Below are 25,617 nucleotides of genomic sequence, written 5' to 3' on the forward strand. Positions count from 1 at the left end.
CCTCAACATCCCGAGTAGCTAAGAATATAGGTGCGCACCACCACACCTGGCTTTTTAAAAGAATTTTTTGTAGAGACAAGGTCTTACGATGATGCCTGGGCTATCTCCTACATTTTAAATAGTGACAGTTAATTCTGTAGTTTCAGAGCACTGAAACAAAATATATCCCAGAACCACCCTGACTCGTGACCTCTACTTTATGAGGAATTGGTACAGCAGCATAAAAAGGAGAGGCAGGTGAGGTAACCAGTGCACTCCTGCCGAATAATCAAACCCTGGTAGGAACAAAATAACTTCACCTTCCATATTTTCAAGACTGGAGTATTTCCAACTAGTTGTAAGTGTTTAAGTCTGAAAAACTTCAAAGACCAGTTGACATCATTGTCCTCATCAAATAACTATAAAGACAATGTAATATTTGAAAAGCTTTTTTTTTTAGTTTACAAAGTACTAGCATTGAAAAATAAAATGATGCTCTAGGGGTCCTAGTTTCCTAGGGCTGTCATAACAGAATACCACACAGACTGGGTGGCTTACAGGACGGAAATTTATTTTCTCACAGTTCTGGAGGCTGGAAGGCCGACATCAAGGTGTCGGCAGGGCTGGTTCTTTCTGAGTGTCATAAGGAGAGGATTTGTGCTTAGCTTGTAGAAGGGATTCTTCTTCCTGTGTCTTCACATCATCTTTTCTCTGTAATATTTGTGTCCAAGTTTCCTCTTCTTGTAAGGACATCAGTCATTCAATTAGGGACACCCTAATGATCTCATTTTAACTTAATTTCCTCTGTAAAGACCCTGTCTCCAAATACAGTCACATTTTGAGGTGCTGGAATTTAGGGCTTCAACATATGAAGTTTTGGGGAGGTACAGTATAGTCCATGACACTAGGAAAGAACTTTGTGGAGTAAAATGAGGGCTGTCTCTGTTGTTTGGGTTTTGGTTTTTTGGTTTATGTTAATATTTAAAAATTAGACTCAATATCTTAACCACAATATTTTATACATAAGCCAGGAAAAGTATCTTTGTGAATTGAAAATAAAAGAGTAGATGAAACCAAGTATCCAAATAAAAAAGTAGATGGAACCAAATGTCCAAGTGTCTAGGGACTTACAAAAACTAGTGTGCATATGTGAGATACTAGGAAAGGAAGGATTGAAATTATAGGTCATTCATTTGGATCACCATCAAAGACCCAACTAGATAAGACCAGCTAGAAGCCAATTTATGTCTATAAATACATAAAAGAGAGTATAAAGGGAATAATATGTAACATGAGATACGAACAAACCGTTACTGTTAACATCAAGACATGTTCTAATGCATAAAAGTTCTTAGTAGTCTAAGCTTATGCAAAACAATTTTTTTGCTTTGCTTTTGTTTTCTCTTGTTTTAGTGTTTGTTCATTAATACACAGGAAAACAAAAAATCAGTACATTAAGTTTTGATGGCCAACAAAGAAGGCAAAAATCAAACAGAAACTTGAATTCAGCATTGATTATGTAAAATAAGGTTTTTCAGGTCACCTTTATTTTGCGAACTGCTTTCTCACAATTTTCTTTATACCATCGTAGATTTCTGAGACCCCAGTGTGCTTGAGTTGAGACCTCCTTCTGGAGTCTTCCTGTTGTTGGTTTGCCTGTATAGAATAAGTATTTCCAAATGCAGGCCAGTTTTCTTTCAAAACTGTAGCAGATTGCTGAAGTTCACTCATTCACACATTCATCGGTTTATTCATTTAACTGGTACCTTGTGCTGGGTACAGGGGTAGCCAATAAAGATAAAAGATAAGCATGGCCTCAAACCTCAGTAAGCTCATGGTCTTGTAAAATAAACAAGAATGTAAACAAGGAATTTTAGTATGTTAAGTGCAGTAGCGACTGGCTTGGGTCCTCAGAATGGAAATAGTCATTCAAGCCAGAGGCAGCGGGCAGACCCATGAGTTGAGTGGTAAGAAAAGCACAAAGGTTTTCTAGGTAACCTTTTAAAAGGCAGACCAAATTACCTGGCATGAAAGTGGAGAACTTCAGAAATACATAGTCTATTAAAGAAATGGTAAGTACTTCGGTATTTCTGAAGTATCAACTGTGTCAGGATAGAGAAGATGATATTGGAGAAGTAAGAAGAGCCAGATCATGTAGGGGAAAAATCCCTTCCGCAGTAGGGAGCCGTTGAAATGTTTTCATTAGGGAAGTAGCATGATCATATTTTTATTTAGAAAGACTGTGTGAACAACAATAGGGGGGAATAGATTGGAAAGGAAAGTCACTGAGAGTCATTTATTTAAGAAATAAGCAGTAGATATTCTTAGCAAAGTCATAGAGCAGGGTGCTTAAACTAAACATAACCTGCTACCTGTACTAAAACACACAAAGATATTCCATGTTCTGCAACATCTGTTTCCAGTATCAAGTCCCAACAGTGCAGTGTCTTCATTTCATCTAACCAAATGCAACAACCAGAACTAATCCTGGCGTCAGTGGATGCTGCAGTCAGGGTCCCTGCAACTTCTGATGCTTGAAACCCAGGTAGAGAGTGAGCATTATATGTACCTTTGGTGTTCTAAGGTGTAAAGAGAAACCATGAGGTAGGCCAGGCACAGTGGCTCACACCTGTAATTCTAGCCCTTTGGGAGGCTGAGGCAGGAAAGGTGCTTGAGCCCAGGAGTTTGAGACCAGCCTGGGCAACATAGTGAGACCCCATCTCTACAAATAATAACATTAACTGAGCATGGTGATATGCGTCTGTGGTCCTGGCTACTTGTGAGGCTGAAGTGAGAGGATTGCTTGAGCCCTGGAGGTCGAGGCTGCAGTAAATCATGATCATGCCACTGCCTCCAGCCTGGGCAACAGAGGGAGACCCTGTCTCAAAAAAACAAAATAAAACCAAAAAAAAAACCACGAGGCTGTCTATAAACCCATTGACTTAAGCATTTTATTCTTCATTCTAAAGACATTTTGTTTTTCATAAAATGTCTCTGAAAATTTTGGTTTTCTATTTCCCTGAAATTTACTAGACCTTCATGAAATCCATCACCAGATGATTGACTTTGCAAACATTTTTTTTCTGTCTTTCCATTTAATGGGAAAAATTAGTCTTTTTCACTCTATTCTGATATTGGTACAGAGGAATTCTGCAATGAGGGGACATAGCGTAAAAGGCCCACTTTCCTTGCAAGATCTTCAGAGTAACATCTGCCTCAGTGGAGACAGCAACAGACTACTGAGTACTTCCCCCCAGGCCTCTGGTCCCTACGCACAGCCCTGTTGGTTATCCTGGTTTCTCCATAGGGAAGCAAATGTCAGCCAGCCACATTAGCATCTTTTCTATGTTCATTAAGAAGCCAGAGGATTATTGGGTCTGAATATCTCTCTAGCTGCATCCTGGGATCTAGGTCTCCCTCAGGGTGGTCTGATTGCCCTGTCCAGTGTACCAGATTCACATAGATTCCTTGACAGCAAGGGTAATATCTTCACTCATTAAGTAGGTACCTATTGAGCACCTACTGTGTTCACCATTCTGGGAACCAGGAATGCAGAAATGAACAAGACAGATGTGGGCCCTGTCCTTAGGGATGTCATACTGTGATGAGCAAGACAGAAAATAAACAAGTATATGAATGAATACATTGTTTTCAAATCACGACAAAGTGATCGGGAAGGTTTTTCCAACCAGCTGTGATAAAATAAATCTCAGTAAATGTTTGAGTTGAATCTCATTTCACCAAATTGAATCAGACCCCCTCTGCACATCAAACTCAGAGGATAACCTTGAAAATGGCCTTCAACCGTACTGCTGTTTTGTGTACAGTTCTAATCAGCCCATGTGTAATTTGAGACATCGAATGTTCTGGCTATAGGACATCTCTGTGGCATGAAGTTTTTCTGATACATGGCCATTGACCTGAATACTGCCATGTCTAGCTTTCTGCATCCCAGAAGCAGCTGAGTACCTGTAATATCATCATTTGCAACCACTTTTGTATATATCCATAAGCCAGTAAGCAGAAACGGTGAATAAGTGGTGATGTTCTTATTATCTGTATACTTTAGAGTGTATGTATGAGCAGATTATGATAAATGGATCTTAATGGAAACCCAGCCAGGGTTATACATACAGTTTAACCATCAGAGGTTCCTGATAGATTATAATAAAACTGAAGGGAAAAAAAATTGCACTTTTCCAAGCATTTGTAGAGCTGTGATTCATTTTTACCATTAAAATATTTATATTAAGTTAAACACTTCATTTGTTATCATCCCAGGACCCTATAAAAGATAAGGAAATTTGTCATTATTTTTCATTAAATTTTGGCTCTGTGATAAGTACTGAACTTTTAAAGACATGATGCTGGCCAGAATGAACTTACTATATATTTTTAAATTAACCATTTGTTTAACGTTGGTATATATTACATTCTGAATAATCTAATTCTGGCCTCGTTGTTATTTTAAACAACTGTTACTTTCCAAAAATATGCATGGTTCACTGTGGAGAGCTCCAAATGACAAGTCTCTTGAACTTTCAAAACAATTGTTACCTAGTTTTCTTCCTCACCTATAATATTATTCTGTTATTGATATTATTTTATGCATCTATCAATAAATATGAATATATTTTTAGATACTCTTAGGGTGTAAACATAGAATTGATTCATATCAGTTAAACTAACTCGTTTAAGAATATTACTTATGAGTCCGGGTGCGATGGCTCACGACTGTAATCTCAGCACTTTGGGAGGCCGAGGTGGGTGAATCACCTGAAGTCAGGAGTTCAAGACGAGCCTGGTCAGCATGGTGAAACCCTGTCTCTACTAAAAATACAAAAATTAGCCAAGCGTGGGGGTGGACGCCTATAATCCCAGCTACTAGAGATGCTGAGGCAGGAGAATCACTTGAACCCGGGAGGCAGAGGTTGCAGTGCGCCGAGATCACGCTATTGCACTCCAGCCTGGGTGACAGTGAGACGCTATCTCCAAAAAAAAAAAAGAATATTACTTATGAAAAATGGTTCAAATCATAGGACACAGAAATATATATATTTAAAAAAAAAAAAAAACAGTTTTTAGTACAATTAGAGCATAAGGAACAGGATCCAGGTAAAGAAAAACTTTGTGCGACACCACAGACTTCAGTGTCTCTGGGGCAGCGCTGATGGTTTTGTTGAGCAAACTGCTAACATAATTCATTTGATATTTAGCAGTATTATTAAGCTACCATGTAGAAGACCAATTAGAGGTGTTTGGTTTGTGGGGCTCTTTGTTTGTTTTTGGAAGTTTGTTTGTCTGTATTGGGGAGTGGAAATAGTAGAGAGACTGGGGAAAGGAGGCCAAGTGGGAAATTATTGCTGAAATACAAGTGCAAAATAGAGAAGGAACAAAAATAGATACGTGGAAATGGAGAAAATAGATATGGGATATTAAGGACATGTGTTGTCCTCTTCTGTTAAATTTAGGTTGGAAAGAAAGGTGTTTATGATAGGAGTAGTTAAATTCCTAATATTCAGTACCATTTAAATCATTTGCATTGTTTAGTGTCCAACTTATTTACACCAGGACTTGAACTGAGTGCTTCGGACTCCTGGTGTGCTGTGTTCTTTGTTTTAATGCTTCATCTATTTCAAAAACAAAAACAAAACTATCTGTTACCTGCATATCATACATATATATGCATATCATGTATAAATACATGGTTCCCCACACTCACACTGCTACTTTGTGAGTAAAAGAAAACAAGGTATCACTAAAAGTTGGAAACATGTCCTTTTTTTTGAGACAAGGTCTCACTCTGTTGACCAGGACCATGGCTCACTGCAGCATTGGTGTCCCCCTCTTCCAGGCTCAAGTGACCCTCCCACCTCAGTCTCCCAAGTAGCTGGGACTGCAGGTACAGGACACCATGCCCAGCTAATTTTTGTATTTTTTGTAGAGATGGGATCTCACAATGTTGCTCAGGCTGGTGTGGAACTCCTGGGCTCAGCAGTTCTTCTGCCTCAGCCTCCCAAAGTGCTGGAATTACAGGGATGAGGAAACATTTTCTACCAGGAATCTTGATGAAATGTGTTTGTAAATAACAAAAACATTTTCAAATTGTTGGAAATTTCTTAGCAGTTAGTGCATTAAAAGAAAAAAAGTTTCAACCAGCATGCGTTTCCTCATCTTAAACAATGAGTAGCAATGTTTGCAAAATGTGTGTTATATTATCTCTCTAAATAGAAGTTGATAGTTCCCGTAACACTTGTAACAAACATTTCTGGGTGTCAAAATAATTTGCCTTTCAGGTCATTCCCAAGTAAATTTATTTTTAAAGCATTTATGTGCAGTTGCAAAACAGGGCTCCCAAAAAAGAGACGGCTGTTGCACGGCTTCAGTTGGCCTAGAGTTTTCATTTATTCCATGCTCTTTTTTATAAGTGAACTTTTCTCAAAGTTGTGTTTCTCTTCTTAACTTTCATTCATAAAGGTAAGTATCTTTATTTCCTTGAAAAGCTTATTCATTAGAATTAAGCAGAAGTTTTCTTTAAAAAAATCACAGACTTACAGTCTTTTTAGAGCTAGCCAAGATCTCTCATAGATATAATCTAATTTCATGAGTGAGGAAACCGAGACCCAGGGAGATTTAAGTCACTCAATGTTGAACACTGATCAGTGGGTTGAGTAAAATCTTTAAAAACAGAAATGAATTGAGTTAACATTTATGGTAGGAATTGTTTTAATTTCACAAGTAGTTAGTATTATATAACTGCTATCTACCACTTTGACACAGAGAACTCTTTGAATACCAAAACATTTTTCTTAATAATTAGTGGTAGCCAGCAATATTATCAGACCCTGAGCCAACCACATGCTGACCTAATACAAGACCTGAGGATTTTTCACTCTGAGTCTTGTTCCCTTGCTGCTACAACACTACACTCTGCATTAAAATCAGCTAATGAGGATTTTTAAAATTTAACCATGAAGAGAAATAGTCTAGAAGTTATTTATTCATTAGCTACAACCCAAGAAGCAATGTAGCTGAGTAGAACGGGCACAGGTCTTGGGGAGTGGCAGAGCTGAGTAGAACGGGCACAGGTCTCGGGGAGTGGCAGTGGGAATAACTTTGGTTCTCATTTGGTCCCTTACTGTATGACCCAGGGCAAATCTCTCAATTTCTCTCTCTTTTTTTTTTACTCATCTGTAAAATGGGCACAATTTGGATTCTTATAAGGATTGAGTGAACTTAGATATACATAATACACATTTGACAACAGGTAACTAGAAGTACTTGATGGAGAGTGTCTGTAAGTAAAACCAGTACGTGCCAAGTTGAGGTCAATAGATGTGGGATGAGATGTTGCGCAGTGATTGCTGGGTCTTAGTTTGTGACTTTGTTTTCTGTACTGTGGCATAGATGCCATAGCCAGATATCTCACTTTTCAGTGTGACCCTGCTAAGAATCTGAACACTTCTGCAGGACAAAAAGCGGTGCATTAACAAATTGTCTCCTTGCTCAACGAAGTTTGCCTTTAGCACCGGCCTTTTTATTTTCCTTTTTTTTTTCTCTCACAACAGCCACTTCCCTGTTTTTGGAACCACATAGTGAATTCGGGTTAGTAATTTCATTTTCCAAGATCTCAGATACTTGAGAAGTTAGCAGATATTTTTTCCATTTTAGATTTAAGTACCAAAAACGTAAAAACAAACAAGCAAACAAACAAAACCGTGCAGCCATCAACTGGGGGGGTACATTCAGCACTTGTGATTATTTCAAAGCAAAAGTCCATTGACTAGATCCATGTGACTTCTGATTTGAGGATCAGTTTTTTAAAAACATCACCAACCGGACTTGTAAAGTTTGCAGAAACTGCCGACAGACCCGAAATGCTAAAGGTTGTAATCTCTTGAAAGGAGTTGGTTGATTTTCCTGTTGCCCCTCCTATCAACTTTAACCTCCAACCTTCTCCAGCATGTATCACTACAAATAAAACTGCTGAGGTTTGACAAGAGGATATAAAGTCAGTAGGCCATCGCACAGAGACGGCCACGTGATTTTCTTCAGCCTGAAATGAAGGCTCTTTAAGTTGGGCTTTTCAATAGGAAGTCATAAACACTCACTCGTATCGCTTTAAGTTTTAATAATTACTGTTCCAAAAAACCCCAGAAATATACATATTAAATGATGTTTGACAACTGGAATTTAGTGGTTTTGTTATTGGTTGTCTTAGACCATTAACTTGGATTTCTGTTCTTAATTTTAATGTATACGATTTCAAGCAAGCAGCATATGATACTGATATAAACATGGCATTTGTATACTGCATTATAAATGAATTTTTAGCTTGTGATTAAGACAAACCAGATGACCTAAAGCAAACAATGTGTTGGTATCGCTCTGGTGACTTAAAAATAATGTCCTGTCCTGGATTCACCTGCAGTGCCTTTTGTCCTTTAGAGAACTGGAGATACGTGGCTCACATAGCACTTCCGCTCACCAAGGTTTCTGAACTTTCATTATTTTTATAGATTTCTCAAATAATTCCACCGTCTGTGGAAATTATTCATCCTACACTAGATGAATGCTGTGTTAAGAAGTCTGTGGCACACTTCAGTCTGAACTCAGTGGCTGTCTGTTACTAGGTCTGGTCTGAACATCAGGAATGGGGTGCTATTGCATCAATAATTGGACAGTGGTTCTTCTTTTAAAAAGCAAAAACAAAAAAGCACATCTGTGTTTTTGTCAAGGCCAGCTTAGTAGCTCCCACACAACCATAGAGAGGTGGTCTGCCTGTCCAAGTGTTCATTTTTCACGCTGATTTTCTCCTATCCATGTTATTTTCACCAGACCACTGAGTGAAGGGAGGACACAGGTTATGAAGGAGCAGTGAGTCTGAGAAGCAAAGGGCATTGGTGCTGGAGATGGAGGACGGGGCACCGATTAGGTCCTCCTGACCTCTTGGCCACCTCGGCAGAATCCTGCCTTTTAGCAGAGCCAGGATACCTTCTGCAAATGCATTGTGTTGCCATAATGAAAATGCCTCTGTATGAAACTCCAGACCCAGTCACCTGAGCGCTTCACTTCTTCCTGAGGAGGATCCAGAGCCTAGAAAAGATTTGTGTGTTGGTTTGTGATGGTGGTGTGGTGGGGGCACAGGAGACGGGAAGAAGAAACAAACCCAAACCAAAAAACCTATGTGGGTATGACTGTCATCTTAGAATTCTTAGGGAACTACATTTTTATATGTTCCTTAAGGCAAAAAATGGTTGAGACCATTAGGAACCTCCTTCATTCGTCCCATGAAACAGTGCAATTTTATTCTATAAATCCAAATGCTAATTATTAACAATACCTGTAGTAATCCATTGCATTTATACAGCACCTCCACATTCATTATTTTGTTGGAGCCTAACCACTCCTCCAGGAAACTGAAAGCATTTTAATGGATAGGAAAGCAAAGGCTCAGAAAGATAAAGTGACTTGTCCAATATTAATTCATTAGTGTCAGAGCCAGGATTGCAGCATTTACTGGGTACCAGGCATCCAAGGATGGGTTTGATTCCTTCCCTCAAGGTGCTTACAGTCTGTGACGTGTGGGGTGGAGGGCGATGTTGCTGATAGCTCAATGCTTAACGTACAACAGGAGGGAGCACTGAGGCAGTGGCCTGAGCTCAGTCTGTGGGAGGAGACCTGTTTTGATCCAGCTGCCCTCATTCCAAGTAAAGGCAGTTTTAAGAATTAGCTATTTGGCCAATTGAAAAATAACTTCTGATTTTAACTCACTGAATTGCCAGTTCCAAAACTTTTTAAGACATAGTTATACTATAATTATAAAAGAGGCCAACCTTATAACTCAACTGCTGAAAAGGGAGACGAAGACCTACAAAACGTATGAGGAAAAGCCGTGGAGATCAGCAGGTGGAGGTGTGGGGCGAGCTGGGTGAACAACTCAAACATAAAAAAGCAAACAAACAAAATTACAGGTAGGACAAGAAAAAACATCCATCTTTTTGCTATATGAAATGCCAAAACTTCCCCTTTTATTTTTTATATTTTTGTCTTGAAACATTAAAATAAGTGAACAACCCTCTAACATTTAGATGGTACTGGGTAAGGGAAACCCAGTCTGATTGATTTAGGTATTTTAAATTTTAGATCAATATCCACAACATGGATATTTTTACTACTTGACTAAGTGTTCTTTATGTTTGCTTTTACCAAGAACTTCATTCCTTCTATTTTTATTGATAAAAGCATGTATATGTGCTTTTAATATATATATACACACACACATATATATATATGGCACTAATAGAGTTAAAATAGGCATACATGTGGTTGAGAAGAGATTTAATTCATCTCTTAATGCCATGGAAATTCCTGGGTATTCCTGAAAACAATGTTCTACAAGCACCCAGTGTTGCCTAGGTGGAAGGTTCTCAAGTTAATTTGAGAGCCAGGCACAGCAGCTCACGTGTATAATCCCAGCACTTTAGGAGTCCAAGGTGTATGGATTGCTTGAGGCCAGGAACTTGAGACCAGCCTGGGCAACATGATGAGACCCCATCCCTACTAAAAATACAAAAGAAAAAAAAATTGCTATTTGCAACCATTGTGGAAGACTGTACAGTGTGGCGATTACTCAAAGATCTAGAAGTAGAAATACCATTTGACCCAGCAATCTTATTACTGGCCCAATTATCTTATTAGTGGGTATACAACCAAAGGAATGAATGTTAATCATTCCGTTATAAAGATACATGCATGCATATGTTCATTGCAGCACTATTCACAATAGCAAAGACATGGAATCAACCCAAATGCCCATCAATGATACACTGAATGAAGGAAATATGGTACATATGCACCATGGAATACTATGCAGCCATAAAAAGGAACAAGGTCATGTCCTCTGCAGGGTCATGGATGGAGCTGGAAGCCGTTATGCTCAGCAAACTAACGCAGGAACAGAAAACCAAACACTGCACGTTGTCGCTTATAAGTGGGAGCTGAACAATAGAAACACGTAGACACATGGGTGGGGGAACAACACACACTGGGGCCTGTTGGGGATGCAGTGGAGGGAGAGCATCAGGAAGAATAGCTAATGGATGCTGGGCTTAATACTTAGGTGATGGGTCGATAGGTGCAGCAAACCACCGTGCCACACATTTACCTGTGTAACAAACCTGAACATCCTGTACATGTACCCAGAACTCGAAATGAAAGTTGACGAATAAAAACGATTTACTTTCATTTAAATAGCTTAGATTCTGCTGCCTATAAATATAGGGCACTAAACTCTTATTTATGCAGGATAACTGTCCTGGTTATGCCAAAGATATATTAAATAGAATGTTTAATTGATGACTCAAAACATACTTCAAGTTTATCTTTCTAGAACTTTGTATATCAGAAGGTGAAGTAGGTGATGCTGCATCTGTCTGCATTGACTCTCAGATGTTTGGTCTGTTGACTTTCTCCTCCCAATGACAAAGAATGCTATCTGTTTTGAAGTGACTTTTAGTTTGTTGAATATTGGTGGTGAGTGGAAAATGAATGTAAATGAAATATCGTATTGCTGGAGCAGGTACAAGGGATGTGAATGAAAGCTTCCTGTTTTATGGGCTGCTGAGAGGTGAGAGCTCTTAAAAAGCAGTCTGCTAAGTGATCCCAAGCTAATGCAAATTAACAGTTGTTTTCTTTCAGAACTGTGTGACTGAATAAACATTTACCATTTGTTTCATTTCTACTCATCTCTTAAAACAGTTGCTACAGGTCTTAATAGTAAGACTCGAAACATATAATGTATTAGCCTTGGCACATCAAAATATTGTTCATCTTCCAAACTTGAGATATTCCAGTTTGGCTTCTCACTGAGTTTATAATGTTCTGAGGGTATGTATCTAAAAACGCATCTTACTAATCTCCTGGAATTGATTTTTTTTAAAAAGTCCCTGTAACTTGTCACTATTCCCAGCTTAAACACGGTCTGTCAATTGCGAGACTGATGGGCATTGTGGTACGTTTCAATCTTAGGAGGGGCCTGAATAAGCAGTTTAAACCATTAAATAGTATTTTGGAAGAGAGACGTATGATATTTGTGCAAAATAATAATGAGGTTAAAAATGGAATTTCAGCCTTTGCTGAAAGAGCAACGCCTCCTGCTTTTTTGTGCAAGCCTTTCGCATGATTCAATGTGATCACCTTTTCTCATAGCACCACTGTGGCAACTGTGAGGGGTAAAGAATTTCAGCAATTGAACAACAGTATCAAATACATTCATTTTAGGAACTCTCCTAAAGGTTTATTCCAATCGTTAACATTCCTGGAGCTGGTGGTGTCTGCCAAGTGCTCTGCGCTAGTTCACAGGCAGCAAATTTAGCATGACAAAGTTGCTCCCATTTTGCAAATGGGAAACCTGGAGCCCCAAATGGAGCCTCTCACAGTAAACTGCAGAATGGAGATGAGATCCTAGAGATACAGTATAAGGGATTATCTGGGATCATGTCGATGGTTTGCAGTTGCCTTTGTACGGCTACCGGGTTAGATCATTCTTGGCAAGTTTGGTGAATTAGTATCCTATTCCTGAGTCCCATTTCAATACCTAGCTTGGAACTCTTCCACTCCCTGAAAACTTCCATTGAAATTTTCATCAATGGTATTTGCATAGACAAAATGGAATCAAACTATTGACATGTACTTTTTTATTAAAAAAAAAAAAAAAAAAAGCAAATTTCTGTGAATGGTTTGTCAGTGGAGATAATTTAGCCAAAGGCACCTGTCTTCTCTGAGGACTCTGCCTGAAAAGACTTTTAGGGGGAGCTTGGTGAATGTTTTGTCTTTAAAATAAAGCTGTTTTTGAGGTATAAGAGCAGCTTGGTTTTTGAAATGGCACAATGAATAACAAAAGCCCCTTTTCACCCCCCAAAAAAGGACTAAAAAGAACATTTGTTAGACTCTTGGGGAAGAATTGTGCTGTTAACATAAAAGTCTAGATACAAGAAAAGGGAAAATTGGAAGAAGAGGAGGAGCAGGTAATACTGGGGAAATGCTGGACCCTGAAAGCAACTTGTTTTACAAAGATGATTACACTCAAGCTTGGATTCGAAACGTAAGAAAGCGTGCTTATAGTGAATAAAACAGCTCGAAGATCAAACCTAGCAGAGCATCCCGCTGTTGAGGACAGACTTGTGCATGGGTGTGCATGTGCTTCTCTCTCCATTCCTTCCTCTTCTCCCACAGTGGCCCTGTAAGTATATTCTGGCAGACAAGTGGCCAAGAACCAGTCTTCATAATGGAGGCCAGGTGATTTGTATTTCTGGATTTTTCGAATAGACAGGGCTTGTCATTGATTTGAAGATGGAAAGTACACTATTTCACTACCCCCTGTCATTTAGTGGATGTGGTTCTTGAGTATGTCCAGAATTATATGGTTGTTAATGCGTCTTGAGCCCTGACCTAAACTGTAGATGAGAAGGCTCTTTAAATATTAAAATGCAGAACGAACAGAATTGCTTATGCAGTAGGAAAGTGCACAGTATTCAAAAGTCAGGCCTAATCTTTTTGTGGGGCAGCTATTGTGAATGCTACATTTCTGTCCATAATATAACTCTTTTGAAAACTCCGTCTTTAACAAAAATACTAAGTTGATGGTCTCTCTTAAAAAAAAAAAAAAAAAAGTCAAGTAACAGAGTATATAACTTCAGAGTTATCAAATATGTTTATCCCCCTTACATGTCAAAGTTTAAGTGCTATGTTTTGTATATACAGTCATCATGATATTTGAAAAGGCCGTAAAGAAAAACAATTATATAATTGTTTTTAAAGAATGTAGAAGCAAGGATAAAAAGGCCTTTAGAAACTAGACAACAGTATTAACAATTATAGTACCTGAAGTCAAGCTGCAAAATTCTGTCCTAATTATTGGTGATGATTAATTAAGCGTAAAGTTACACGCCTTGAAAGAATTTCAGAATTATTTTTCTTTGATATTTCTACCCCAAAAAAGGCCCACCCCATCATTTTCTATTTTAGCAGTTTCCACAACTTAAACATTAAATTCTTATTGTTTGATTTCTGTTATATTAGTAGTGTGTGTTTTGCAATTCTAATCTTCACGTTTTTCTTTCTTTATCACTGAAGTAGGCCTTTTGAAGCTGGGAAATTTTTCATAGCAATATTGACAGTGTTCACATTTGCATGATGACAGCCAAGGAATGGAGCAGTAATTTTTGAAATTGCAGAAGTATTTAGAACACTGATAAAAGCTGAAATATATTTTTGATGGATTGAAGTTAAGCATACATGATTTTTCCTGCTGTCAAAAGGCTCTGAATTTAGTGAATATTTGCCTGCTGTGAGAATGCAAGATTAACATCACAACCATCACCCGGGCACCCAAACCCTGCAATTTAATAGCTTTTTAGGTTCTTTCCTTTTTCTAAACAGCAATTAATCTCATTTTAGTACAATTTTCTCGTTTCTGAAGTCGCTCATTGAATCGCTGTTTTGTTCATATTTGGCTTCAGCTCCTCTGCATAGCCATTAAAGTCCCAATTAATGTCACCTTTAGCTGAAGAGTACTCATTTTTATTGAGAAAATGACAGTTGCTGCCATGAGTAGTGCAGTGTAATATACATTAATTGCCCTGTAACACTGGTAATTACGAGTTTTTCAAGCCTCTCAGTAAACTGTCATGCCTAGACAAGACTGTGCTAAAATAGATTACTCATTAGGGAGACCTGTCCTATTTTCTGGTGGGTTCTTAGTGTTGGTTTTAAAAAAAAAAAAAAAAAAAAAAAAAAAATCTTGAGCTTGAACAAATAGTTGCCAGGAGCAATTTCCTACAACAATATCCTCGTGTTGGGTTTTTCAGCCATCACTTAAGATTGCGGTCAGCAAACAGACAGGGTGCAGTGGACGCTACAGATGTTGAATCTTGAGCCTTTATTTATGTGGATCACAAGAGCGAACGTAAGGGCGCTTCATTCAGGGTTGAATACAGAGTGTAACTGAAGAGTGCTCCTAGAGGGTGTTGTGTTAAAACAGGTTCATTCCCTATTTCAAGAAGATGGGAGAGAACCAGTATGCCACATTTACCAGGTCTTTATCACCTCTGTGCTGAGTCCAGCAAGGAGAAGCGTTGATGCCTTTATTCATCAAATTCCTATGAGCACTGGCGTAGATAAATAAGTTTGACACTGAACATGGTGAGCTTTGTTGGTTTATATGGTTTTAAGGTACAGTTTTAAAAAGGGAGGGGGGAAATCCTTAGTTGAAGAGCGCTGTGATCATCTTCAATGTGAAATTACCAGCCCACAATCTTGTTTTAAAATATATGGTTGCTGACTGGCACATTTGGCAGTAGTTTTTTTCCAAATCATATTTCTAATTCCAGTGTGGAGATCATTTTTCAACTCCCTGTTTCTCTCATATTTCACATGTTGGTGTTTTAACACAAAATAGTGAACTTTAAAGCCCATAGTTGCTTAGAACTGACAAAAAGAAAACCTTTGTTGTATCCTTGCCTAAAGCAGGTGTTATAACAATCTGCTCTTTCCTTCTCTCTCTAAATGAATTTTGTCACAGCCTTTCAAATTTCCTTGTGGTGATGAGCTAATGAAAGTAGATAGTATAATTTGTGCTGACCAGGTAGCAAGTGCCAGCTCACAGCTGAGGATAGTTTAAAAAAAATAAATAAAATATAGCATCATATCACTGATTTACCCATTACACAGCATTAATAGTGAGAGACCTTGGTGTGTTTATCTGTTTGTATTGGTGTGCATTTATCGAATTGTTTATGACAAGACTAATTGGGGTAATTGTAGACACTGAAATTACCTGTCAGCTATATGTAACCACACTCCCTTTCTTTCTGACAAATGATGACAACTGAGGGACCCCGTAGCATTACTCATGATGGCTTTTCGAGTGGTAATAAGGACAATAGGGGCCCTGGCTAATTTGACATGGACAGCCTTCACAACAAGAAGCCAGCTAAATGACTTGTCAGGAGGGGAGAGAAGTCAGAAAAGTAATGGAGTCCCCCATGGCGCTCTGACAGGGAGATGAGGCAATTTCAGCGGAAAGTGAAAAGGCTTCAGTTTGTCAAGTATTTAGAACAATCAGAGAACAGCTAGAGGCTGGAACCTGACAATAAATTTGTGAACCATGGTAGCAGTTTCATATAGGTCAGTTACTTCATAATGGCTGTGCAGTACTCAGAGAGTCCTGTTCTCGTCACGTACTTCACATCCACCAACCAGAGCTTTGTCACCTTAAATTCATGCTCTCTTTTACATCGTGGGAATAATGGTTAGGGTTATGGAGGCCCAGGAATGGAAAGATGGTGTGAGTTGCAGTTGCTAGCCTGTTGAAGAATAAACAAAAATCCAGCCATGTAATACGATGATGGCAACCCTTACATGAGGACAGTAGCGAGTTGTAGCCACTTGGGTTGAGCCCTCATAAACTCTTTTCTCACTTGCTATCAGTCAGATACAAAATGCAGTAGTCCCCTTCTAGTCCGAGGTTTTGCCTTCCAAGGTTTCAGTTACCTGTGGTCAACCACTGTCTCAAAATATTAAAAGGAAAATTCCAGAAATAAACCACTAATAAGTTTTAAGTTGAGCACTGTTCTGAGGAGCGTGATGAAACCTCACAGCAGCCCGCTCGCTCCATCCTGCCCACACGAGTCATCCCTTGCCCAGCACATGCATGCTGTGTACACTACCCGCCTGTTAGCAGCCACATCTTCTGCTCCTGACATCTAGCCATCCACCTCATCTTGGCTCGGTGACCCAGGGTCACTCAAAGCAGATGATCCTCCTTCTGACCTACTGTCAGGAGAGCAGTAGTAGCCTAATGCTACGCCACAAGGCCTGAGTCATTCACCTCACTTCATCTCATCACATGGACATTTTATCGTCGCAAATCATCACAGGAAGAAAGTGAGTATAGAACAATAAGATAGTTTTGAGAGAGACCACATTCATGTAACTTTTATTATAGTATACTGTCATAATGGTTCTTTTTTATTGTTATTCTCTTACATGACTAATTTATAAATTAAACTTTATTGTAGGTATGTATGTATAGGAAAAAACATAGTACATATGGGGTCTGGTACTGTCATGGTTTTAGGCATCCACTGGGTGTCTTAGAATGTATCCCCCTTGGATACGAGTAGACTACTGTATACTACTACTATTTATAGGCTAAAACTCCTACCAGCACCTTTTTCTCTGATTGTATCAATGTGATACTAATCTCAGAGCAGGCTAGAAAACTGGTACATAAGGATATAAACGGCCTCCCTCCCCTACACCCTCTACCTCCAAAGCTGTAAGTAGCTTCTGGCCTTGATAGTAAGATGTGGCTAAAGTGTGAAATAGTCTAGTGATATTTCAACAGTTTTATTGAGCTTCTGGTTTTGTTTTATTAGGGACAATCTTTTCATTGTAAAAAAGCAAGTTTCTAAACTGGATGAGCCACTTTGCTGCTCTGTGCCTCAGTTTCCTCATTCATAAGATGAGGAAAGGCAAGCTGATCAAATTTATGTGACAGTTGATTGCATGATCTGGATGCATCATGTACAAGTTAGAATATTTTTAAGCAAGTCAATGTATTTTATGCACCTGCGACAGTCTTTTTCTTCACCACCATCACCCCAGATCTTTGTAAAGGCAATAATACTCTTTACAAAGAAATCTGTCACCTTTGTGTCTAATGAAATTCTTCTTGTGAAGATTTCTGAGCATTATTTAAGCTATGGAATCTATCTTTTTAATGTTGTCTGAAGAAGAAAGTGTGTATTCTGTACACTTATTCATACTATGTTATTTGTAAGTTTTGACCTTCATGTGGAAAAAGATCCTTTCTAAACATAACGCAGTATGATATAATAATATATCCGTTAAACTTCTCAGTATAACTTAAAACATACAGTTTCACAAATATTGTTAAACGTAACCAAATAGGTTGCCTAATGCCCTAAGCAACAGTTCAGAAGGCTTAGAAACCCATCCAGAAAAACTATGAAATTGTCTTCGCTTTCGCATTTCTTTGGGGATGAAAGTGGATGGGATAGGGAGTTCCTCTTATGCCCAGTAAAAGCAACTGCCCACATATCCACTTGATTCAAGTGGCTTTTGAGTTGCCTGAGGGTTCTCAGTGTTTATCCAAGGCTTTCATCGAGAGCAGAATAAGCATTCCACCCCACCAAGATGCATCAAGGGGTGCAGGACCCCAGCAGTAGGCTCAGGGACATCAGGAGCAATTGAGTAGGTGCAGAAGGAGGTACCTCTTCTTGTCTGTGCTCCCAAGTGAACAAAGGAGAATTTGGCTTAAATGCCCCCAGGCCACAGGTTCTGTACTACAAATATGTCCTCTTCCCCTGAAAATGCAACCTGCTGACAGGAATTCTCCATTTTGAATTATTAGGTCTTGCAGGTCCATATCTGGGATGAGTCTTTCCCTGCATCAGCCCCACTTTGGAGATGTTCTTTATTTTCATCACAATTGCTCAGCTAAATATGTTTTTTCTTGTGGAAGAATGTTTTTTTTATTTCTAAAAAAAAAAAAAAAAAAAAAAAAAAAAACTCATTATTTAAAATCGTGCTTCTTTTTTTGTAATATATTAACTCTAAAAATCTAAAAGTTCCAGATAAACAAAAGTAACATCATTATCTTCCCAATTCATTTACATTGACGCTATTAGCATTGTTAACAATAGTCTGTTCTTATACCCCTATAAAGAACTACCTGAGACTGGGTAATTGATAAAGAAAAGAAGTTTAATTGACTCACAGTTCCGAAGGTTATACAGAAGGCATGACTGGGGAGGCTTCAGGAAACTTACAATCATGGTGGCAGGGCAAAGCGAAAGCAAGCGCATCTTCACATGGCAGCAGGAGAGAGCAAACGGGGAAGTGCTACACATTTTTAAACAACCATATCTTGTGAGAACTCTATCAGAAGACTGCACTAGGGGGATAGTGCTGAAGCATTAGAAACTACCTCATGATCCAGGCCCACCAGGCCCCCCCTCCAACAATTGGGAACACAATTCAACATGAGATTTGGGTGGGGACATAGAGCCAAATCGTATCAGGTATCATACTGTATATACTGTAGAATACTTACATGTTACTCACCTTGGAGGATGTTGAGATTGTTTTTCATATCTATAAATATAGCTCTCTGTGTCCCTTTGTAGCAGGTTCCTAATGCTTGCGTTATATGGAAATACAATTTATTTAGCCAGTCACCTGTAATGGGTATTTAGGAGGTCAACATAAATAGCACTGTGATGAACATCTTCATTGTGAAATGAGTCAAGACATGGAAAGCACAACAGCCTCAGTCAACATTTTCATTCTCTTGTCTTGTAAAATCTGCTATTATAAACCCATAAAGCTGTCGCACCTGTATTTTCTGCACCATGATGTGACTTTTAGTGATAATTCTGTTTTTTCCTTTTAATGTTCCATTAAAAGAACGGTTTTCATGATGCCAAAACATTTTCATTTATCCAGTTGTCTAGTAACCTAAAACAAACAGAAACAAAGGTAGTTTGCACATATGCGTTTGTTTTCTACCATCCAGTTCTTCGGAACTTTTAATTCATCTCTAAAGTTATTTTAGAGGCAAAGAAAGGTTATGTGTTGTGCTTCAAAAAGTATGCATTTGTCTGTTCCACAGAATGTTAAGTGTTTATTCGTTTCCCAACTCCATCCCCCACCTGAGGCCTCCATCGGCATCCAGAATAAGCATTTTCTCCTGTGAAGGACATAAGGAGCACCTAAGAAATCGTGGTGGTGGTGGTGGTGGTGGTGGTTGAACACTTCATTAAGTCACTTTTCATATCTGTAAATATTTCTTTAGGATAATATCCAGATAATAGACTTGCCAAGTCAAAGGGATCACAGAGTTTTAAGGCCATGGATACGTATTTGGAAACTCCCTGTCACAGAATGATTGTAGCAATTTCTTCTTCCACAAGTAGTGTGTGAGTATGCCCATTTCTCAGCACCCTGGCCCAAGTCAGATGCCATCACTTCAAAGATAGTTTTTACACTCTCATTTTTACTTTCCTTCCCTTGTTTTTATTCAGAATGCTTGCATTTTACCTTGTGATTCTTTGCCATCAGTCATTTTATAAGATACGCCTTCACCGGCACATCTAAAAGCTAAGGCACTTAACAATTAGAAAGTTGTATGATATAGACCTTCAGTGTCCAGTTATAATTCCAACCCTTTCTGGCCCTCAAGCTCTGGAACAGGCCACACTTTTCTCTGCTCAGGACACTACTTATTTCAGATTATTTTAAGCAGTCTCCTGCCCACTTTCCTGTGCCTTTGTTATAGCTGTCACTGTAGGTTGTTTCCGTCGTGCATATAATTGCTTCATTGCTAGTAACTGGCTTAATGTTGTCACAGACCTTATTGGCTCTCCTTACCTCAGATTTACATATAGCATCCCAGGGCTTTCTTTAGGGCATTTATCATTTTTCCTCCAAATGATCTGGTGACAGTATACAGCTATTCAAGTTTTCATCAGCCAGCAGATGATATGGTCTTTCTTCTTTGCTGCCACAAGCCAGAAAAGAGGAAATCAGGGGAAACGCTTTCATTACCGCACTTCAAGGAGGCGCTGTCCTGGAGTCAGGGAGGGAAGTTTCCCAAAGTTCACTGAACTGACACTGGAAGAAGCTCTTGTGGGCAGCCCCATCCCTTTGTGACACCGGAACGAAAGCACTTCATCATCTCTTGCCGGTCCCGCTTTCATGCAGACAGCGAGGCATCTTCTAACGCCAGTTGCCTTTCCTGTTTACTTCTTGCTCCAGGAAAAAGTCTGAGCAATTTTATAGGACATTAACTATTACTGTTGCATACTGATATGCAAGATTCTGTTATACTTTCTTGAAAAGGCCCATTATTTTCATTTGGAAAAGGAAAAAAATAAAATAGAGATTGCTACCGATTGCAAATAACTAACACTAATAAATTGAATGGGTCTAACAGCAGCTGTGACTGTAGAGTTCCTTGTACACTGAAATGGGGTTATAAACAGTGTTAAGCTCACAGGCTGGCCCCAGAAGTCTATTGCAGGCAGAATGTGGCAATTCTAGAATACCAATGGGACCAACCTTGGTTTCCTATCATATCTAGAGATTAAATTAAAAATGTTCAGACCCTAAATGAAAGGATTGGGAGGTTTAGGATTCACTGGGCAAGCTAAACTCAGCAGGAAGGCTGCCCTGGTGGTAAGCACTCCTACACTTCATGCCTTTCACTTCTTTTTTCCCTCTGTTGCTAACTTCTCCTATTCTTTAAACTTGGGAGCTTTTCCTTTTGCTACACACAAGCACTTTCTTGATAAGGGATTCCTGCAAAAAGCTTCCTGAGGGGGCAGTGAGCTCTTTTGGTCACCCACGTATTGCTGAAGTAGTTAAGGCCTATAAGATTTGTTTATAAACATGGCTATTATGTTCTGATTTATCTACAAGTTTTTGCTTAAGTGAGTTATAGATGACTTTTGCTGAGGCAGCTCTGCCCCGTACTTTGCTGGCCACACTCAGTAAGAGTCAAGATTACATCCCGTTGGCTTCATAAAACAGGACTTTCTAGGACAGCTGTGCTTTGCTTGCACCTGACGGGAGTTCAGGGCCTCCCCAGACTGGACAGCGCAGAATCCAGTTTCTCTAGGGACCCAAGGTGTCAAAACAATAAATCCCCACTTCTCTGCCATCCGCTTGGACTACCACAAGCCAGAAGAGACAGGACTGTACCCTCCATGTTGTGGGGAGAAACCACACCCATAACATCTCTGGGTTAGGGAGCCTTCCTTGCTTTCCATGGGGGATTCAGGGAGCTTGAGAGTTGGCATCAAGGCTCACTGGAGTCCCCTTCTACGTTGTATGTGTGTGTTCTCTGTGTAGAGTTCAGCTCAACCTCAGGCCAAGAATCAGCTGCTGGCTCCACCTAAAATCTGTTTATTCCTTAACTAGATACTCCTTTCAGCAGCTGTGGCTTCTAGGAGGCAAACACGGATTAGAGAGAGATGGCTGCAAAAGCTATATACACATAGCGAATGTCCACATTCAGGGACAGCCTATATGAGTCTGGTGACTGTCAGTATCCATTCATTATGTGCACCAAAACAAAGCACAGGTTCAAAAAATCAATCCAGTAAATCACCCCTTCTATTCAGACTTCAAACAAAAGAAGATGGGGGGTGGAGGAGGGAATCAGTTTGACCTTACACTCAAAGGGAAGTATCTATGCTGTGAGTTGTTTTACCTATTGTGATAAGTTAGCAAAGCCAATAGGCCAGTCTGGAAGTCCACCATGGACTAAGGCCTAATCAGCATTTTTATTTTCTTTCTGGGTTTTTTTTTTTTTTTTTGTCATTGTGAAATCTGCTGTGTTATAAATGCATAATCCTGTAGCACCTGTATTTTCTGCACCATGATGTGACTTTTAGAGATAATTCTGTTTTTACTGTTTTATGATGCCAAAAGACTCATTTATCCAGTTGTCTAGTAACATATAAACAAACACAAGCAAAGGTAGTTTGTCCATATGCATTTGTTTTCTACCATTATTAGTCTTCAGAGCTCTGGATTCAGTTTTTAAAGGGATTTAGTAGGCAAGAAAATGTTAACAGGTTGTATGCAGAAAAGAATGCATTTATCTGCTACATAGAATCTTTGTGTTTGTTTATTCCACACCCCATTCCCATGCAAAGCTTCTAGCAGCATCCAGAACAAGTTTTTTCTTTTTATGGTGCTCATCTTCATTAAATCTTGACCAACAGCTTAAATATCTGTAGCCGTCCCCTAATAGCTGCTCTCCCCCTCTTTCTTTAATAAATCAATGTCTGGTTTTCCTTAGGTATGTAGTCACCTAGAATAAAAACTCCAGTTCCCCTTGCAGCAAGATGTATCCATGGGGCTCATTTCTGGCCAGTGGAAGGCACAGAAGCAGAAGTGTCCAGTGCACCTTTTTAAGAAATGCCCTTACGGAACGGACACATGCCCTTCTTTACCATTTCCTGCTGACAAGAATGTGGGCCTGATGGTAGTGCCTAGGTAGCATTCTAGGGCATGAGAGGAAACTATATGCTGAAGATGGCAAAGCAAGAAGGGAGCAGGAATCTAGGTTCCTGCTGACTCCGCAGTCACTATGCCAGCCTAGAATGACTTCCCTTTGTGCTTAATTTTCTTTCTTTTTTTTTTTTTTTTTTTCCCCTTTGTTTTCAGATGGAGTCTCGCTCCATCATTCAGGCTGGAGTGCAGCGGTGCGATCTTGGCTCACTGCAACCTCCGCTTCCCGGGTTCAAGAGATTCTCCTGTCTCAGCCTCCCGAGTAGCTGGGGTAACAGGCGCCTGCCTCCATGCCTGGCTAATTTTTGTATTTTTAGTAGAGATGGGATTTCATCAAGTTGGTCAGGCTGGTCTCGAACTCCTGACCTCAAGAGATCCGCCCACCTCAGCCTCCCAAAGTGCTGGGATGACAGGCATGAGCCACCACGCCCAGCCTGCGCTTAATTTTCATAAGGCAGAGATATTTTTTTTCTTGTTTATGCTAGCACTATTGTGATTTTTCTTTCACTTGCAGCAGAATTTAATTCTAACCAACATGGTAGGTGAGATGTGGGGGATAAAAATAGATCTATATCAAGAGAGTTTACGTTAAAAAATAGTCAAACACGGGACTTCTAACTCTGGGGCCGATGTTTTTCCTATGTCTTTGGAGGCCATATTCCATTAAATGTAATGACAGTTGAATTTCTCTAATCTTGTTTTTAATTTGATGATTTATAGGTTATTTAAAATTCTTAATTATTATCCTTTTTCCTAAATTACGGGATTTGAAAGTGGATCTGTATTTTTAACAGCTTTGTTGAGATATAATTGATATACCAAAAATTGTATCTATTTAATGTATACAATTTGGTGAGTTCGGACATAAGCATCTACTCATGAAACCATTGCTATAATCATGGTAATAGACAGACACATTACTCCAAAAGTTTTCCGGTGCTTGTTTCATTTTGGGGATTTGTGTGTGTGTTTTCTATGGTAAGAACACTTAACATAAGATCTACCTTCTGTTAAAATTTTAAGTGCTCAATACCATATTGCTAACTATAGGTACTATGGTAGACAGCAGATCTCTAGAACTTATTCCTCTTGCATAACTGGAACTTTATACCCATTGAACAGCGACTTCCCCTTGCCTCTTCCTCCCAGTCCCTGGAAACGACCAGCTGCTCTCTGCTTCTATGAATTTCACTATTTTAAATACCTCATATAAGTGGAACCATGCAATATTTGTCCTTCTCTGACTGTCTTATTTCATTTGGCATAATATCCTCCCGTTCATTCATGTTGTTGTCTGTGGCAGGATTCTTTTCTTTTTTAAGCCTGAATAATATTCTACTGTATGTATGTGCTACATTTTTTTTTGTATCCAGTCAGCCATTAACAGACATTTAGGTTGTTTCCATTATCTTGGTTATTGTGAATATCGATGCCATGAACATGGGAGTGCAGATATCTCTTCAAGATCCTGATTTCAGTTCTTTTGGATAAATACCCAGAAGCGGGATTGCTGGATCATAAAATAGTTCTATTTTTAATTTTTTGAGGAACCTCCATACTATTTTTCATAGTGGATGTACCATTTTACATTCCCACCAACAGCATACAAAGGTTCCAGTTTGTCTACATCCTTGCCAACACTTACTATCTTTTATTTCTTGTTGTTTTTATAATAGACATTCTAACCGGTATGTGGTGATATCTCATTGTGGTTTTGACATGCAATTTTCTGATGATTATGATGCTGAGCAGATTTGCATATACCTATTGGCCATTTGTTTGTCTTCTTTAGAAAAAGGTCTATTCAACTCCTTTGCCCATTTTTAATAGGATTATTTGAGTTTTTTGTTATTGTCATTGTTATTTGGTTTTGGGAGTTGGTCATATCTTTTGGACATTAATGCCTTCTTAGATACATAGTTTGTACATATTTTCTTCATTCTGAAGGTTTCCTTTTCATTCTGTTGATGGGTTTTGGTTTTTGTGTGTTTTTGCTGTGCAGAAGCCTTTTAGTTTGACATAGTCTCATTTGTCTATTTTTTGCTTTTGTTACCTGTGCTTTTGGTGTCATGTCCAGGAAATCATTGTCAAGACCAGCGTCAGGAAGCTTTTTCCCTGTGCTTTCTTCTAAGGGTTTTACTGTTTAGGTCTTAAATATGTCTTTAATTCATTTTGAGTTGATTTTTGTGGATGGTGTAAGATAAGGGTCCAATTTTATTCTTTTGCCTGGGGATGTCCAATTTTCCCAGCAGTTAAAAAAAATGGATCTATATTTTTAATACTCAGAGTTGACTCTGAATCTTGGGAAACTTTCCTTCCAAATGTGTTACGGTTCAGCAGTTTGAAATAAAATTGTCTCAGTCTGTTCTCTGTTCCCTATGTAATGTAGATGTATTTTTGGGCTTCCTGAGTCAGACCTGAACATAACAAGGACCAGGAGTTCTAGCCTGTGGGTAAGGATTAGATTCCAACATCACCAGAATGTGTAGCCCCATCCCCTTTTATGGAAATGGCCTTACAAAGTCACCCAGT

The 25,617-nt window shown here is 39.0% G+C and overlaps 1 protein-coding gene across 10 annotated transcripts in view; it reads left to right on the top strand.

Annotated features, from left to right (window-relative positions):
• CDIN1 (CDAN1 interacting nuclease 1) overlaps positions 1-25,617 on the top strand; it is a 241,425-nt gene that overhangs the window by 158,704 nt on the left and 57,104 nt on the right. Inside the window, exon 11 of one of the 10 annotated variants that reach the window (XM_050797573.1) lies at positions 5,924-9,947. The exons of the other annotated variants lie outside the window; for them this stretch is intronic. Coding sequence (XP_050653530.1) covers positions 5,924-6,068 — 145 coding nt within the window. The 3' untranslated portion in view covers positions 6,069-9,947. Of the gene's footprint in view, positions 1-5,923; positions 9,948-25,617 lie in introns of those variants that run through there. 10 annotated transcript variants of the gene reach the window in all.

Source organism: Macaca thibetana, chromosome 7 (assembly GCF_024542745.1).
Source record: "Macaca thibetana thibetana isolate TM-01 chromosome 7, ASM2454274v1, whole genome shotgun sequence".
NCBI classification, from domain to species: domain Eukaryota; kingdom Metazoa; phylum Chordata; class Mammalia; order Primates; family Cercopithecidae; genus Macaca; species Macaca thibetana.